At 35.7% G+C, this 14,384-nt stretch overlaps 1 protein-coding gene across 1 annotated transcript in view; it reads left to right on the plus strand.

Moving 5' to 3' along the window:
• Positions 1–14,384, plus strand: part of LOC122809685 (adhesion G-protein coupled receptor G2-like) — a 345,403-nt gene that overhangs the window by 124,376 nt on the left and 206,643 nt on the right. Inside the window, exon 5 of the mRNA XM_044081361.1 lies at positions 9,682–9,950. Within this exon, the coding sequence (XP_043937296.1) occupies positions 9,682–9,950 (269 nt within the window). The remainder of the gene's footprint in view (positions 1–9,681; positions 9,951–14,384) is intronic.

Below are 14,384 nucleotides of genomic sequence, written 5' to 3' on the forward strand. Positions count from 1 at the left end.
ACAATCATTTAGTAATACAAATGAAACTAAACAGTGCAAAACTTTCGCGAAGTATTTTACAAGTCATTACAGTCTCTATGACAGTGAAACCAAGCCTACAGTTATTTAACATATTATATAACTTATTTTTATATGCCCCATTTCATTTTCTCATACAAATCTTATTATATACATATATCAGTATTATCAGAAGCATATAACTGTACTTATAAGAGAGAAAGAGAGAGAGAGAAAAAAAGAAAAGGAAGAGAGTAGAGAAAAAAGAAAGAGAGAGAGAGAAGAAAGAAAAAAAGGAAGCTACAAAGAGTATCTACAAAGAAATATTACTTGCTGTTTGTATTAATAAAGTTAAATATGAAACATATTACTTACAACTATTTTTGTTCTAATTATTTGCAATTATATCATGACATATTATTTGTAATCATGTATAAGCAATAAAGTCATGATATAATATTTAGCAACAGTGTTTAAACAGCATATATAGTTTTAAAGAACTAATAAGTTATTATTTCACTTTTCCCATATTTTACATCATACTTCTCTCCTTGCCCTCCCCCACCCCTTACTAAATGCATAGTTTATAAAGAATGCCATTATTTAAAACAAGAAGCGAAAGAAAATGTATCAAATTACTAACCTTAGGTCTCTTTATCACAAAGAGAAGCAAGTTGATTGATAGCATGTTATTTGTTCCTCAGAGAGTTTGACTATTTATGAAACAAAAACAGTTCTTTGCACACAGAAAAATAACTTTGAATAAATCTTTAAAATATTTGTGGCTTTCTGGAGATGCAGTAACTGTATTTGAGGAGATTAAGAGAGAAGGAAAGAAAGAAAAATATATATATATAAAACATGTCATTTGTTTTTTAGTCTTTTTTGCTTCTCTGAAGTCTTCCAAGAAGTTCCTGTTGCCATCCTCTTTAACGAAGGACTTGCCCATTCCATATCTTCTATTTTATCTAATATCTTATTTTTTTTAATATACAGCAAAGCAGAGTCCAAGTCTTCAAAAATTCTAGGGCCATCAGGTAAAAAGATTTTTAGTTTGGCAGGAAATAAAAGGTATGTTTTGAACTGTACTTTCTTAAGCTCTCTTATTAATGGCAAAAAAACTTTTCTTTTAGTTATTACCAAGGAAGAATAGTCATTGTCAAAACGCACAGTTGCCTCGTTAATTTTAATAGGTGCTTTAGCCCATGCAGATTTTAATACCATCTCCTTGTCATAAGATGATAAAAATCTTACTATAACTGATCTAGGATACTTTTTGTTAGAGTTAAAATTAGATAAGGACCTATGGGCTCTTTCAATACCAAAAGAAAATGCTTCTGACAAGTCTAAAGTTTTAGGAAGCCAAGTATTTAAAAAGGAAGTAATGTTGTTACCTTCTATATTTTCTGGCAGTCCAAAAATCCTAATATTATTGCGTCTAGATCTGTTTTCCAGGTCATCAAGTTTGGATTGTAGGTGTGTGTTCTGCTTCAGCAAAAACTCAATGTTAATTTCTTCTTCCTGGATTCTGTTCTCCATATCATTAACAGTCTCTTCTATGCCTGTAATCTGAGCCTTCTGTTGTTGCAAGTCTTGATGTAACAAATCCATTTGTTTTGTAGTTTTTTCTATGAAGTTATCAATTTTAGTATCCAGTTTGTCCATTTTGGTTGTTAGTTGCTGAATAGTAGATATCAGAGACTGAAGCTCTTTCTTGATGCTGGAATCCTGACTATTTGCATTACTGGAACTCATTTTGAACAGAGGTGATGAAAGAGAAATTTCCAAGATGATTTCTGACAGGAAAATTATTGAAATTTTCTTTCTTTTTTAGATATTATTCAAGAAACTGATATTCTAAACGTATTTAGAAAGAAAATTATTCCATTAGTTGATTTTTAAAGTAATTATTTCCTGTCAGTGCAGTTAAGTTGGTGGAGATGAAGAAATCTGCTGCTATCCTGTGTTCATCCTTGGCCACGCCCCCCCAAGTTTCCACTTTTTGACACAAGGAGGAATGCAGAGGAAATCCATTAATATGCACACATATAGCTGTCCCCCAGTTTCACCAAGAAAGAAAAACTTACTACCTCTCCTATAGTCCCTTTTCTGACTAAGATTATACATCTTTTCCTCCACCCACCTGTAGATCAGAGTGCATGTACTCTGCACTGTGTCTTTAAGAAGCATGTCAAAAACCTAGCATGCATGTATAAATGTCAGGCACATGCCATTTTGAGAGTGCAGCCAGAGAGTAAGCATGTATGATTCCAGCAGTTAGTTTGTATATGTTACTTAAGTTAAAGTCAGTTAACTTCTATCATGACGTGTTTATATAAAATAAAGCTGCTTGAACAGAACCCACAAAGACTCTGCTATTGTGTCCAAAGTAGGAGAGCGACATGGTGTCAGAACTGAGATTACAGAGAATAATATTCAAAGGCATGACGTACAGAGATGACAGTGAAGGTAAATTAAGAGAAATGAGCACGAAAAAAATTCAGAAAAGAATCAAAGGTAATGCGAATACTCACAAACTATTTTATGAAAAGGATAAAACGGAGCATTACGAGGGCACAAACCGCATTATTAAACAAGCGGGAAGCACAAAAATGTTTATTGAGTAAGGGAAATGTTTAAAATAAGATATTTGACAAAACAATTATCAGAAAGCCAAAACAAGCACATTTAAGGCAAAAAAAATTAGTATGTTTAAAGTAAAACAAACGTTTACGGCAAAATGGACATGTTTAAAGTAAAACGGGCACAAGAAAAGTACAGTGGGCATATAAGAGATTAAATGAGCAAAATTAATATAATAAGGCCAAAAAGGGCACATTAAGCATCCTCGCTGGAGGTGCTGCGGTAGCGTTGTCGCCTCACAGTAAGACGCTGACTGGTTCGACACTCAGCTAGAGCATCTTCTGCGTGGAGATATGCGTGAATGGGCATACCTTCGTTGAAGGTTGTGCATTAGGGCTAGCAACTCAGCACATGAAAATCAACTGCCAATCATTAGCGGACCGGAGTTCCGCTGTGGTGACCCCTAACCGGGAAAAGCCAAAAGACACAACAACAAAAGCAATGAGACTGCATGTTTTAGCAAAGTGCTGTGTTTTGGCATAATTATGACTTTGTATTGTAACAAGGGCATAATTAATGTTGTTTGAAGTATCTCAGTGTGTAAAAGTGCTTACAGTGTGTGCGTATTACTGTGTATGTATTCCAAACAGCTTATTTGTGTGCAAAGTGCAACTGTTTCACAAAGTACAGTCAAATTATAGCCATTTCAACAAGTTTCTTGTGCTGGGTATGTCTGTTTGCAAAGTGCCACCATTACAGAGGGTTTCTTGCACTGTAAAGAGTTGCCTAGCAAGGTACCGCTATTTGGGGAAATTTCAGTGTTCTGTGTATAGTTTATTTTCAAAGTGCAGTTACTTCGAAATGTTATTGACTATGAGCTCATCTTGCCCAGTTCATTTGCATCGTGAAGTTATGTGAAATGCTTCTTAAATGATGATAAATTACTTTTGCAAGACAACAATTTCAAGTATATTACAGTGCCCTAGAAACTTATTTTGCAAAGTTCAGTTATATAGCTTGCATCGTAAAGTTATCTGATATGTTTCTTGCATGATGAGGTGATTTCTTGCAGTACAGTAATTCAAAGGTGTTACAGTGCCTGAGAGAGTTATTTTGCAAAGTGTGCCAATAGCATAGTTTTGAAAAACCCAAGAGTATAATTTCAAAAGCACAAAACTATAAGGGCAAAGTTACAAATACTGCATATATTTCTGGCATATATGTTTTGTTCGTGCTTATTTACAAAACCTCCACTGCTATGTGTTAATATTGTAGATGGATTTCAAAAGCCCTTACCACTTGTGTTTGATCAGAATATTGCAGAGAACTGGAGAATATTTAAGCAAGAGTATGATATTTGTATACAAGCAGCTTATTCAGATAAAGATGCACACACCAAGGCATTCATTTTGTTAAACCTAGCTGGGTCAGAGGCCATAGAAAGAGAGTGTTCATTTGTGTATGCACCAGCAGTGTATGAGAGAGAAGGTGAAAATCATCATATTGCTGTTCAGGCTGAAGCAAGGGAAGACCCCGAGTGTTTGAAGCTCAAGTTCAGAGAAGTGTGTAACTGTCAGACAAATATTACATTAGAGACATTTGTTTTACACAAGAGATCAGAAACTAGGGAAAACTTTTGCAGCTTATATAACTGACCTGAGAAACAAAGCTAAAATGTGTTGGCTTGGTGACTTAAAAGATGAGTTAATAAAGAACAGGCTTATATGTAGTATTAATAGTGCTGCTGTGAGAAAGCTCTTGCTTTGTGACAGTGATTTAACAATGAGTAAAGCCATATAGATTTTTTAAATCCATGAGGTGACAAAAAAACATACAATTACGCTTGCGAGTGACAAGAGCATGGTTTCAGCAGGCTCCAGGGCAAATGTAGATAGTATGCAACATGTGGCAAACAGAAATGGGCCTAAGCAAATGGCAGCCACAGCCCCTGCTGGTTCACCAAGGAAACCACATAGCTTTCCAACAAGTTTCAAGGCTAGTTCAATTAATGGAGCATGTTCTTCAGTGCAGTACAAGCATGAATCAACAAAACCCAAGTCCAGATGTTAGCTGTTGCAATTGTGGTGCAAATCATGAATCTAAAAGAGAGAAATGCTTAGCATTTGGTCAGCAATGTTACAAGTGTAAAAAATGAAACCATTTTCAAAAGTTTTGCAAATCAAGTAAACCTCACACAGTTGTAAAGAAAGGTCACACAAAAAAGTTGATCAAGTAGAGATGCAACAGTCAACTTTCTATGTAGATGGTGTATCAGTAGTTGGTGAAAGAGTTGATGCAGGGAATTTATTGGCAAAGAATGAAGTGTTTTGTACTGTCTGGATCAATGGTAACTCCACAGAGCTTAAAGTAGACACTGGTTCAAAGTGTAATGTTATATCAACAGACACATTTGCTAAAGTGAGAGCTAATGAACAACTCAGTGTAGCCAGTAGTGCAAGACTTGTTGCTTATGGAGGTAAAGAAATTCAAACCAAAGGTCAGTGACGCTTTCATGTTATTTGGCTGAGAGCTGTTACAACTTGTTATTCTATGTAGTCCGTAGACCAGTGTAATCTTTACTGAGTCTCAAAGATAGTTTGAGAATGAATCTGCTTTCTTTTATCATGTAAGTGCATTTCTAAGTTCTAATTTTTCTGAAGCCATTCTCTCAGACTATGCTGATGTTTTTGATGACAAGTTGGGCAAACTTCCAGATGTGTATTCCATGAAGTTAAACCCAGAGGTCACTCCAGTAGTTAGACCGGCAAGAAAAGTTCTGATAGCTATGCAGGATAAAGTCAAGGCTCATTTGGATAAAATTGTGCAGCAAGGTGTAATTTGTCCAAATACAGAACCAACTGAATGGGTATCTATGGTGGCAGCTCACAAAAAAGGCTCAGACAAAATCAGAATATGGATTGACCTATGAGATTTGAACAAAGCGTTGAAGAGAGTGTTATCATCCAATGAGCACAGTCAAAGAGGTCACAGCCCTAATACTGAATGTCACTGTCTTTTCTGTATTGGATGCAAAATGTTCATTTTGGCAAGTGATGCTTGATCACAAATTCTCATTACTAATCACTTTTAGTACGCTGTTTGGCAGATACAGATTCCTAAGGATGCCATTTGGAATAACTTCGGCAAGTGAAGTCTTCCAGCATGCAGTGGAGTAAATTTTTCCAGGTTATCCTTGTGCCATAATAGTAGATTATTCATTGGTTGGAGACAATGGTGAAGTAGAGCATGACAGAAACCTAAAGAGAGTTCTTAGACAGAATATGTAAAGTAAACTTGAAGCTCAATCCTCTGAAGTGCAAACTCAGGCTACCAGAAGTTACGTATGTAGGTCATTTATTTACCAGTACTGGCTTGAGACCAGATCAGACTAAGCAAGCAGCTATCCTTGAAATATCAGCACCAGACAATATTCAGGCTCTACAGCTTTTTCTAGGCATGGTCAACTATTCGGGAAATTTATACCAGACTTCAATGAGTTGCCAACACCTTTATGAGAGCTAATGCGCAAAAATGATGCATGGTCATGGTTAGAACATCACTAGAAGGCATTTGAAGACCTTAAGCAGAAAATTTCTACCTTACCTACATTAAGATACTATGATGTGAGTAAACTAGTCACTCTTTCCTGTGATGCTTCAAAATTTGGTCTTGGTGCAGTTATATTTCAAGAGGGCAGACCAATAGCCTATGCATCTAAGAACACTTACCTAAGCTGAGATGCAGTATGCTCAAATTGAGAAAGAACTTTTGACAATAGTATTTGCATGTTCCAAGTTTCATGATTATATTCATGGTCGAGCTATTCAGATTGAAACTGACCATCACCCTCTAGTAACCATTCTTAAAAGCCTATGCAGTCAGCTCCAGCGAGATTGCAAAGAATGATGCTCAAATTACAAATATACAACTTCAAAATGGTCTATATTATAGGAAAACTACTCTATCTGGCTGATACGTTATCCAGATCACCCAGAAATATGATGGAACAGCTTGACGTAGAGAATTTTGACTTTGACGTGATGGCAGTGAGAAATTTTTCTACCACTAGACTTGATTAGTTAAGAGATCGCACAAAGACTGATCCAATTTACAAGAGGTTAATCACTACATTAATGCTGGATGGCCATTAAAGCAATCTAGTGTACCACCTGAAGTGCAAACCTATTTTCCTTACAGAGATCAGATGTTGATGGAAGATGGCATTATTTTCAAAAGTCCTAAAATTGTTGTTCCTGCTTCCTTACAACAAGAATGTATCCAGATTTTGCACTGTGGTCACGCAGGTTCCACATCCCTAAGAGAAGAGGGTGAGAATTAGTATTTTGGCCTTCATTACTGAAAGACATTGATAAAGTACTTTGTTCTTGTTCAGCATGCAATAGTACTAGACCACATTTGCGAAGAGAACCACTTCAGCTAAGTCAAGTTCCTGAACTAACCAAAATAGATCATACCAGCAAGGTACTCCAAAAACACAGGTTTATTCAGAACATACAGTTGAGTGCTTTCATCTATTACATGAACCAGAGTTCCTAAACTACCTTGGTCAACAGTAGCCACTGATATCTTCAAGTGGAACAATCAACTCTACTTTGTACTGGTAGACTCTTATTCAAACTGGTTTGAGATTGACTTCCTACCTAACTTAGCATCCACTGCTGTTATTACTAAGTTGAAATGTCATTTCTCAGTCCATGGTAGTCCACACAAAGTTATCTCTGACAATGGTACTCAATTTACTAGTTAGTTGTTTCAGAAATTTGCAAGAGAATGGGACTTTGTACATGTTACTAGCAGTCCTGAATATCCACAGTTGAATGGTCTAGCTGAACGTGCAGTGCAGAGTGCAAAGCAATTACTTGAAAGGTCAAAGCATGACAATACCGATGCCTTTTTGAATTTACTTAATCTCAGAAACATATCCCGTGAGAATATTCTTGGCTCACCTGCTCTAAGACTTCTTTCCAGGCAAACCAGAATGATGCTACCTATTAGTTCCAGTTTATTGAGGCCTAATGCTAAGAACAACAGAACCATATAGGCTCAACTATTCAAGAAGCATTTGATCCAGAAGTCCGGTTATGATAAACTGAGCAGATTTCTTCATCCGTTGAGGGAAGGAGAGACAGTGAGAATACAAATGGCGAAAGTTTTTGACAGGATTGGTCAGGTTACTGGAATATGTGTAAAGCCGAGCTCTTACCTTGTAGAATTCGAGGTTGGGGAGTAGAAGCAGAATCATAGGCATCTACTTCTTGTACCAGAATCACCATCACAATATTATTATAGTGACACAGACTCTAGATCTCAGAGTGAACCAAATGTTGTTTCCATTCCTGAGTGTGTTCCTACCTCTGATTCCATTCCTGAAGATGTTCCAAACAGTTCTAATATCAAACATTTGCTAAGTTCAATTCCCAGTTTTATGTCACACGTTATGGACTAGTATCCAGGCCCAGTGTGAAATATGCAGCAACATGGACTTAACTGTGTATATATATATATATATATATATATATATATATATATATATATATATATATATATATATACGTACCTTATCTTGTGTAAATGCATGATTGAGAACTGCCTGCGATATCTGCATGCCAAATAGATTCATAACATTGCATGTTTCATTTTTCAAGAGGGAGGATGTAGTTCAGAGTGCACATGCTGTGCATTGTGTCTTTAAGATGCATGTCAAAGATGTAGTGTGCATGTACAAATGTCAGGCATGTGCCATTCCTAGTGCCATTTTGAGAGTGCAGCCAGAGAGTAAGCAGATATAATTCCAACAGTTAGTTTGTATATAAGTTACTTAAGGTAAAGTCAGTTAACTTCTATCGTGATGTGTTTGTATAAAATAAAGCTGCTTGAACAGAGACCACATAGACTCTTCTATTGTGTCCAACGTAGGAGAGCGACACCACCTATCAAACCTCTCACACTCCCCGACCTACTCCCATTTTGTTTAAAACCTCTCTCAGTTCTCCTAACCATTACATGCACCTGATCTTTGCTTTCCCACTTCACAAGGTAGATTACCATGCCCGACAATCAGTTCTTTCTATCTGCCTGTAATCTTCCAACCCACTTCTTCCTCTCATAACTACTTATGCGGGACTCAACCACACATGTGCAGAATTCTTATGAATGACAATACAGAAGTTTAAATCTGACTCTTCCTCAGTTAATTTAAACACTTGCAAGACACCTGCTGCATATCTTTTTGCATTAGTCCTCAGTACTGCACAGTCATTCATGAAAAGGATTATACCTGGAAACTGGGCAGCATCCTACTAGTCAGCTAATGCAAAGCCTAGTATTCTAGCAACATCATCCTAACTTTCTGTACCAGAGCTTTTAAACCAGTGACCTTCTCTTTCCATAATGCAAATGCTGGTTCCTTTTTAGACTACTACTAAACACAGCAGGTATGCTGTATACTATTTGGATGTGTACTACCTCCTAAACATTTATATGATAGCCATCTGTTCCACTAGCTTCCTACCTTTAAGTTCAAAGACTTCTTACTCCAAATAGCAATAAGAGAAATTTTTATGAAATGTTTATATTTTGTTATGTACTTAATAGTAAAATACATGTCCTTCAGATAATGTAACAAAAAGAATCCGGTGATGAAAGTCAATACAAGAATGTTTGTCTGAATACATGAGACATAAATCAGTACTAATAGCACACACATTATTGGATCACTGTAACAGTCTTGAGATTGGTCAGAATCAATTGTATGAGAGCAAAGTGACCGAAGTGACATTCTAAAACAGTTGTAGATGAATGTTGGCTAGTCAAAGCATGTTTCCTATATAGCTTTAAGAGTATGCTGGATAAGAATATGGGTGTATGCAAATACAAAATGACAGTGTAGAAGGTGTAAGACTACACAATGTTCTGCTGTGGGCGGTACAATGTGAATATGTGTATGTTAGACATTTGCAATGTAGTATTCTCAACAGTCTTATACTATAATGTTAATAACTACACAATACCAAGTGGACAGTCCTGGACATTTACTTTATTCAACATTTTTTAATGTGAACATTTTTATACTCAATGCAGGAAATTACAAGTTGATGATTCCACAAAAATACACATAAACCTGTGCAGTGCCTTGTTCCTGATCAACATATCGTTTCTGATGAACGGGTGGCTGGCTTCCTTTCACATCAAATCCCTGTGCATCCTGATTGCTGTTATCATGCACTACTCTTTACTCTGCTGTTTCACCTGGATGGGTATTGAAGGATTTCACCTCTACTTGCTGCTTGTGAAAGTTTTCAACATCTATGTTAGATGGTATATGGTGAAGCTTTGTGTTGTTGGCTGGGGTAAGGTATTTTTTTGCAATACAATTTTATAACTGTAATACTCCAGCAAAAAAAAAAATAAATATTTAACCATTTAATTTAGAACACTAATAAGCTGCTGGTTTTATAACATTTATTTATGGCTTCCTTTTCAAATAGCTTGAATGGAACAACAGTTCTACCTTTAGTTCAAAAACACAGATGTGAGTCATACCCTATAGGACAATGTTGCATAATGTTGACACATATTGAAAACACTTATTAATAACCAGCAGTGATGCTGAAGTTAAAATCATATCATTCTGTTTGTTGTTAACTAATACAAAGAGCCTAAAATGCAGATGTGTATTATGCACAATTAACACAAACCAATAGAGACAAAGAGATGGTTAATGAAAAGATAAACACTGGTGCCACAGAATTTAGATTGCAAAATTTATGAATATAATATGAAAACTTGGTAAGGGACGAGACGAGTGTAGTCATCTTTCTAAGAAATAATATCAACACAGTTTAGGCAGCCATGTTTGATAACAGCATTAATATGCTGGACTGTGTTGAGTTACTGCCAAGACACACTGTCTGATAAACAGACACTGACACAGGAATTAATATTCATACATAGCTGCATTGTTAATCGCATTTATGATTTTGTTTATGGGTAAACATGCTTTCCAATAATCATCATGATAGTCCTGCTTGTTATTGCATGCCCCATATGGGCCAGATTTCTTATTATAGTTACCATTTCAGACATGTCATTCCAATTTAACATTATGCCAAATATTTCCTTGATATCCTAATTCCATTTCTTGTAATTAGGTGTATGGAGTCCAGAGAGGTGTGAGAAGGGTTCACATTTCTTGATTTGTAAATAGCATACACAAGTCTTCTCTTGGAATTGCTTTCAGTCATTTCATTCTCACAAGTTAAGGGCAACACCTTGCCACGCTGCATTTAATTTTCAAATCAATCCCAAAACTATGACCTGCTTTCCATATGATAGTTTAACCACATACTTCCCAAAATATGCATTGTTTGTTAACCAGTATGATGACTATATGATCCCCCTCAAGTATTGCAAGAATATCAATATTTTTTGATTTTCTCTCTCTCTCTCTCTCTCTCTCTATATATATATATATATATATATATATATATATATATAAACATTACTAAAGGTTAATCAAATTAAGTAACACTCAGACAGGCAGTTATTATCCCATAACTTTCTAGCATTTCTATTCCAGTCTAAAAAAAATATATACATATATATATATATATATATATATATATATATATATATATACATAGGTCATGTGCAGGACGACAAGCCTACCCACACCCCCTATTAATTAAATGTACAAACTCTGAAGTCACATAACAATGAGGAAAGGGCATTTACACCTCAATGGTGTAATATTGATTCTATCAATATTATCTGTTTTAGACCATCTTTTGTCGATCATTTGTTTGTTGACCAAAAGCAGTTTAGAGATAGATAGATAGATAGATAGATAGATAGATAGATAGATAGATAGATTTATAAATGATAGCAGCTCACAGTATCAAATGCTAATTTGGTCAACACAGGATTTGTTGACAAAATTTGATCAATGCTACAGAACAACTACTTGACCCCAACAGGATCCATGTTTGATCTTTCTGGTTCATAGTTCACAGCTAGCTACTAGGCATGCAGTCCAGAAGACTATCAATAAGCCTCGTCCACATTTCCAGTTGCTGCAAAGCACTATCCAGTTAAGTGACTTGCTGAAGGTCACACAGTAGGTAAATGCAGGTGGAAAGATTAAAATCCTGCACCCTTGGCACAGGAAGCAGCTTATTATCAAACTGGAGCTTTAGTCCTCTTCTCTGTTGGTGATGTGATGAGCAGTGATTGGTGGGAACTGGGTCTATATTTGGAATTGCCAGTGTTTTTGCAGGTTGACATCTGAGAATACATTCATGCATACAGATAGATAATGCCAATGCCCTTTAGATGGATAAAAACTAAGATGTTCATTTTTTTACTTCCCTTCCTTTTCAGTTGAATCCTATCATCATATTCCTGTATTTCATATCCTTTGTGTGAAATCTTTTCATGAAAGTTTATTTTTTCTTTGGTATGAGTATGTAGTACATCCAGCTTCACATTCATTTTCAACAACTGTTTAATAACACTGCCCTTCCAAATATGTTCAGTGATGGTCTTATATCTACCAAGTCTTTTAATGCTTCAACACCTGCATTACTTTTGTAAAGACCCTGCCAACCTTATTAATTTTATCATGTATTCTCCTCATTATTCTGACATAAGCTTTATCATTGCAATAACTTTTTATATAATTTGTGAAAAATACACATAACCTTAATTAATTAGGATCACATCTATTACAACAGAATTTGTAGGACACTTTTATTCCATTTGGGATGACTTATACAACCAATGTGCTTCACTGTGCTATTCCTCTTGATTTTTGTATGCATCTCTGGTGAGTTTCAAGAACATTCTTATGTTACACATTCTATAGTCTCTAAGCTGTGCTTTACCTACAACAGTAATGTGAGGAGATAGCTACCTCCAGCCTTAAGGTAGAGGGGTGAGTTCACTTCCTTTTTATTTGCGAGAAATGAAAAATAAAAGCACTTAAATGTTCCAATATTAACCAACAGTAATACCCAGTCCAAAACTTCAGAAGTTAATTCCTCTTATATGATGGCACTGAAGAAACAAACTCAAACAGGCTTAGTGACCAGAATAACTCAGCTTTAAATCTTGATTTTAGTGACCAAAATAACTCACCTTTAACTCATGATATTTAGTCACTGGAATAACTCAGCTTTAATTCACAATTTTAGTCACTGGAATAACTCAGTTTTAATTCATGATTTTATTCTCTGGAATATTTCAGCTTTAATTCATGATTTAGTCACTGGAATAACTCAGCTTTGATGCATGATTTTAGTCAGCAGAATAATTCAGCTTTAAGTCTTGATTATAGTCACTGGAATAACAGCTTTAAATCATGATTTTAGTCACTGGAATAACACAGCTTATAATTCATGATATTTAGTCACTGGAATAACTTACGTTTAATTCATGATTAGTCCAGAATATCTCAGCTTTAATTCATGATTAGTCACCAGAATAACTCAGCTTTTTAGTTTGCTTCTTGAGCATCTTCATAGAAGAGGAATTAACATTTGAAGTTATGATCTGGTTATTGCTGTTGCTTAGTACTGCAACTTTTCAATGTTTTTATTTTTCATTTTTCATAAATAACAAGGAAGTGAAGTCAGCCCTCTGCTTTAATGCTGGGGCAAATCTGTTTAAACCTACCTCTCAGTAAATATTTAACCTATAAAAACCCTTTCTAAGAATAAGTGTAGCAGCATTTAAAGTGACAGTACATGTATACAAATCACAACTACAAATACCAAAGTGTAAACATGTCACTAGGACAATCTATTCACTTACAATGCAAGAAAAATCCACCCAAGCTAGAGTCTTCACTGGAAAATATTTTATACCCCCCAGTAGTGGTGACCCATGCGATATATGCAAATTACTCCTTAAGAACATAACAGTGTTTCAGCTATATGGCTTCTGAAGGCCCATGACTTTTAGCTTTTTACTTTTTAAGTCTTTATTGATGTATTCAGGCTAATAAAGCCTGATAATATGTGTGTGAGTATGTGGCAGCAAACACATGCAAACTGCATCAATGTCTTCACACATCATATATGGGAGGGTGGTAGGGACATTTGGCTATTACAAATGATCACCAGCTTTCAAGATGACAACATAGTAAAATTCTTTTGCTTCCCTCCCCCTCCTTCCATCCCTGCATCACTCCCTCCAGCATTGCATGTTATTGCACCCAGAGGGGGCCTCAGTGTGCAGAGTAAGCCTGGTCAGTCTGTACGTGAGGATTGGGGACAGAGGAAAATAATTCTCTAAACTGTGCTTTACCCATAACAGTAATGCAAGAAGATAGCTGTCCCCAGTGTTAAGGTAGAGGGCTGACTTCAATACCTTGTTATTTGTAGAAAGCAAAAAATAAAAGCACTTAAACATTACAATGGTAAGCAACAGTAATAACCAGTCCAAAACTTCAGATGTTAACTCCTTTTCTATGAAAGTACTGAAGAAACAAACTCATCCAGGCTTAGACACTAGAATAACTCAGCTTTAATTCGTGATTTTAGTCACCAGAACAACTCAGCATTAATTCATGGGATTTACTCACCAGAATGACTCAGCTTTAACTCACAATTTTAGTCACTGGAATAACATGCCTAATGCTTGGCACCTTGAGAGGAAACATTATACTGTAAAAATAGCACTGAGTAAAATAAATAGAACCATTACTTGCTTCAGAGCATTAACAACTTCTCAAAATGTTCAATAAATTGATGGGAAACACAGCAATGTGTCAGTGGATGAAAGCT

Source organism: Protopterus annectens, chromosome 8.part0, assembly GCF_019279795.1.
Source record: "Protopterus annectens isolate FY-2018-M chromosome 8.part0, PAN1.0, whole genome shotgun sequence".
In the NCBI taxonomy this organism is placed as follows: Eukaryota; Metazoa; Chordata; order Ceratodontiformes; family Protopteridae; genus Protopterus; species Protopterus annectens.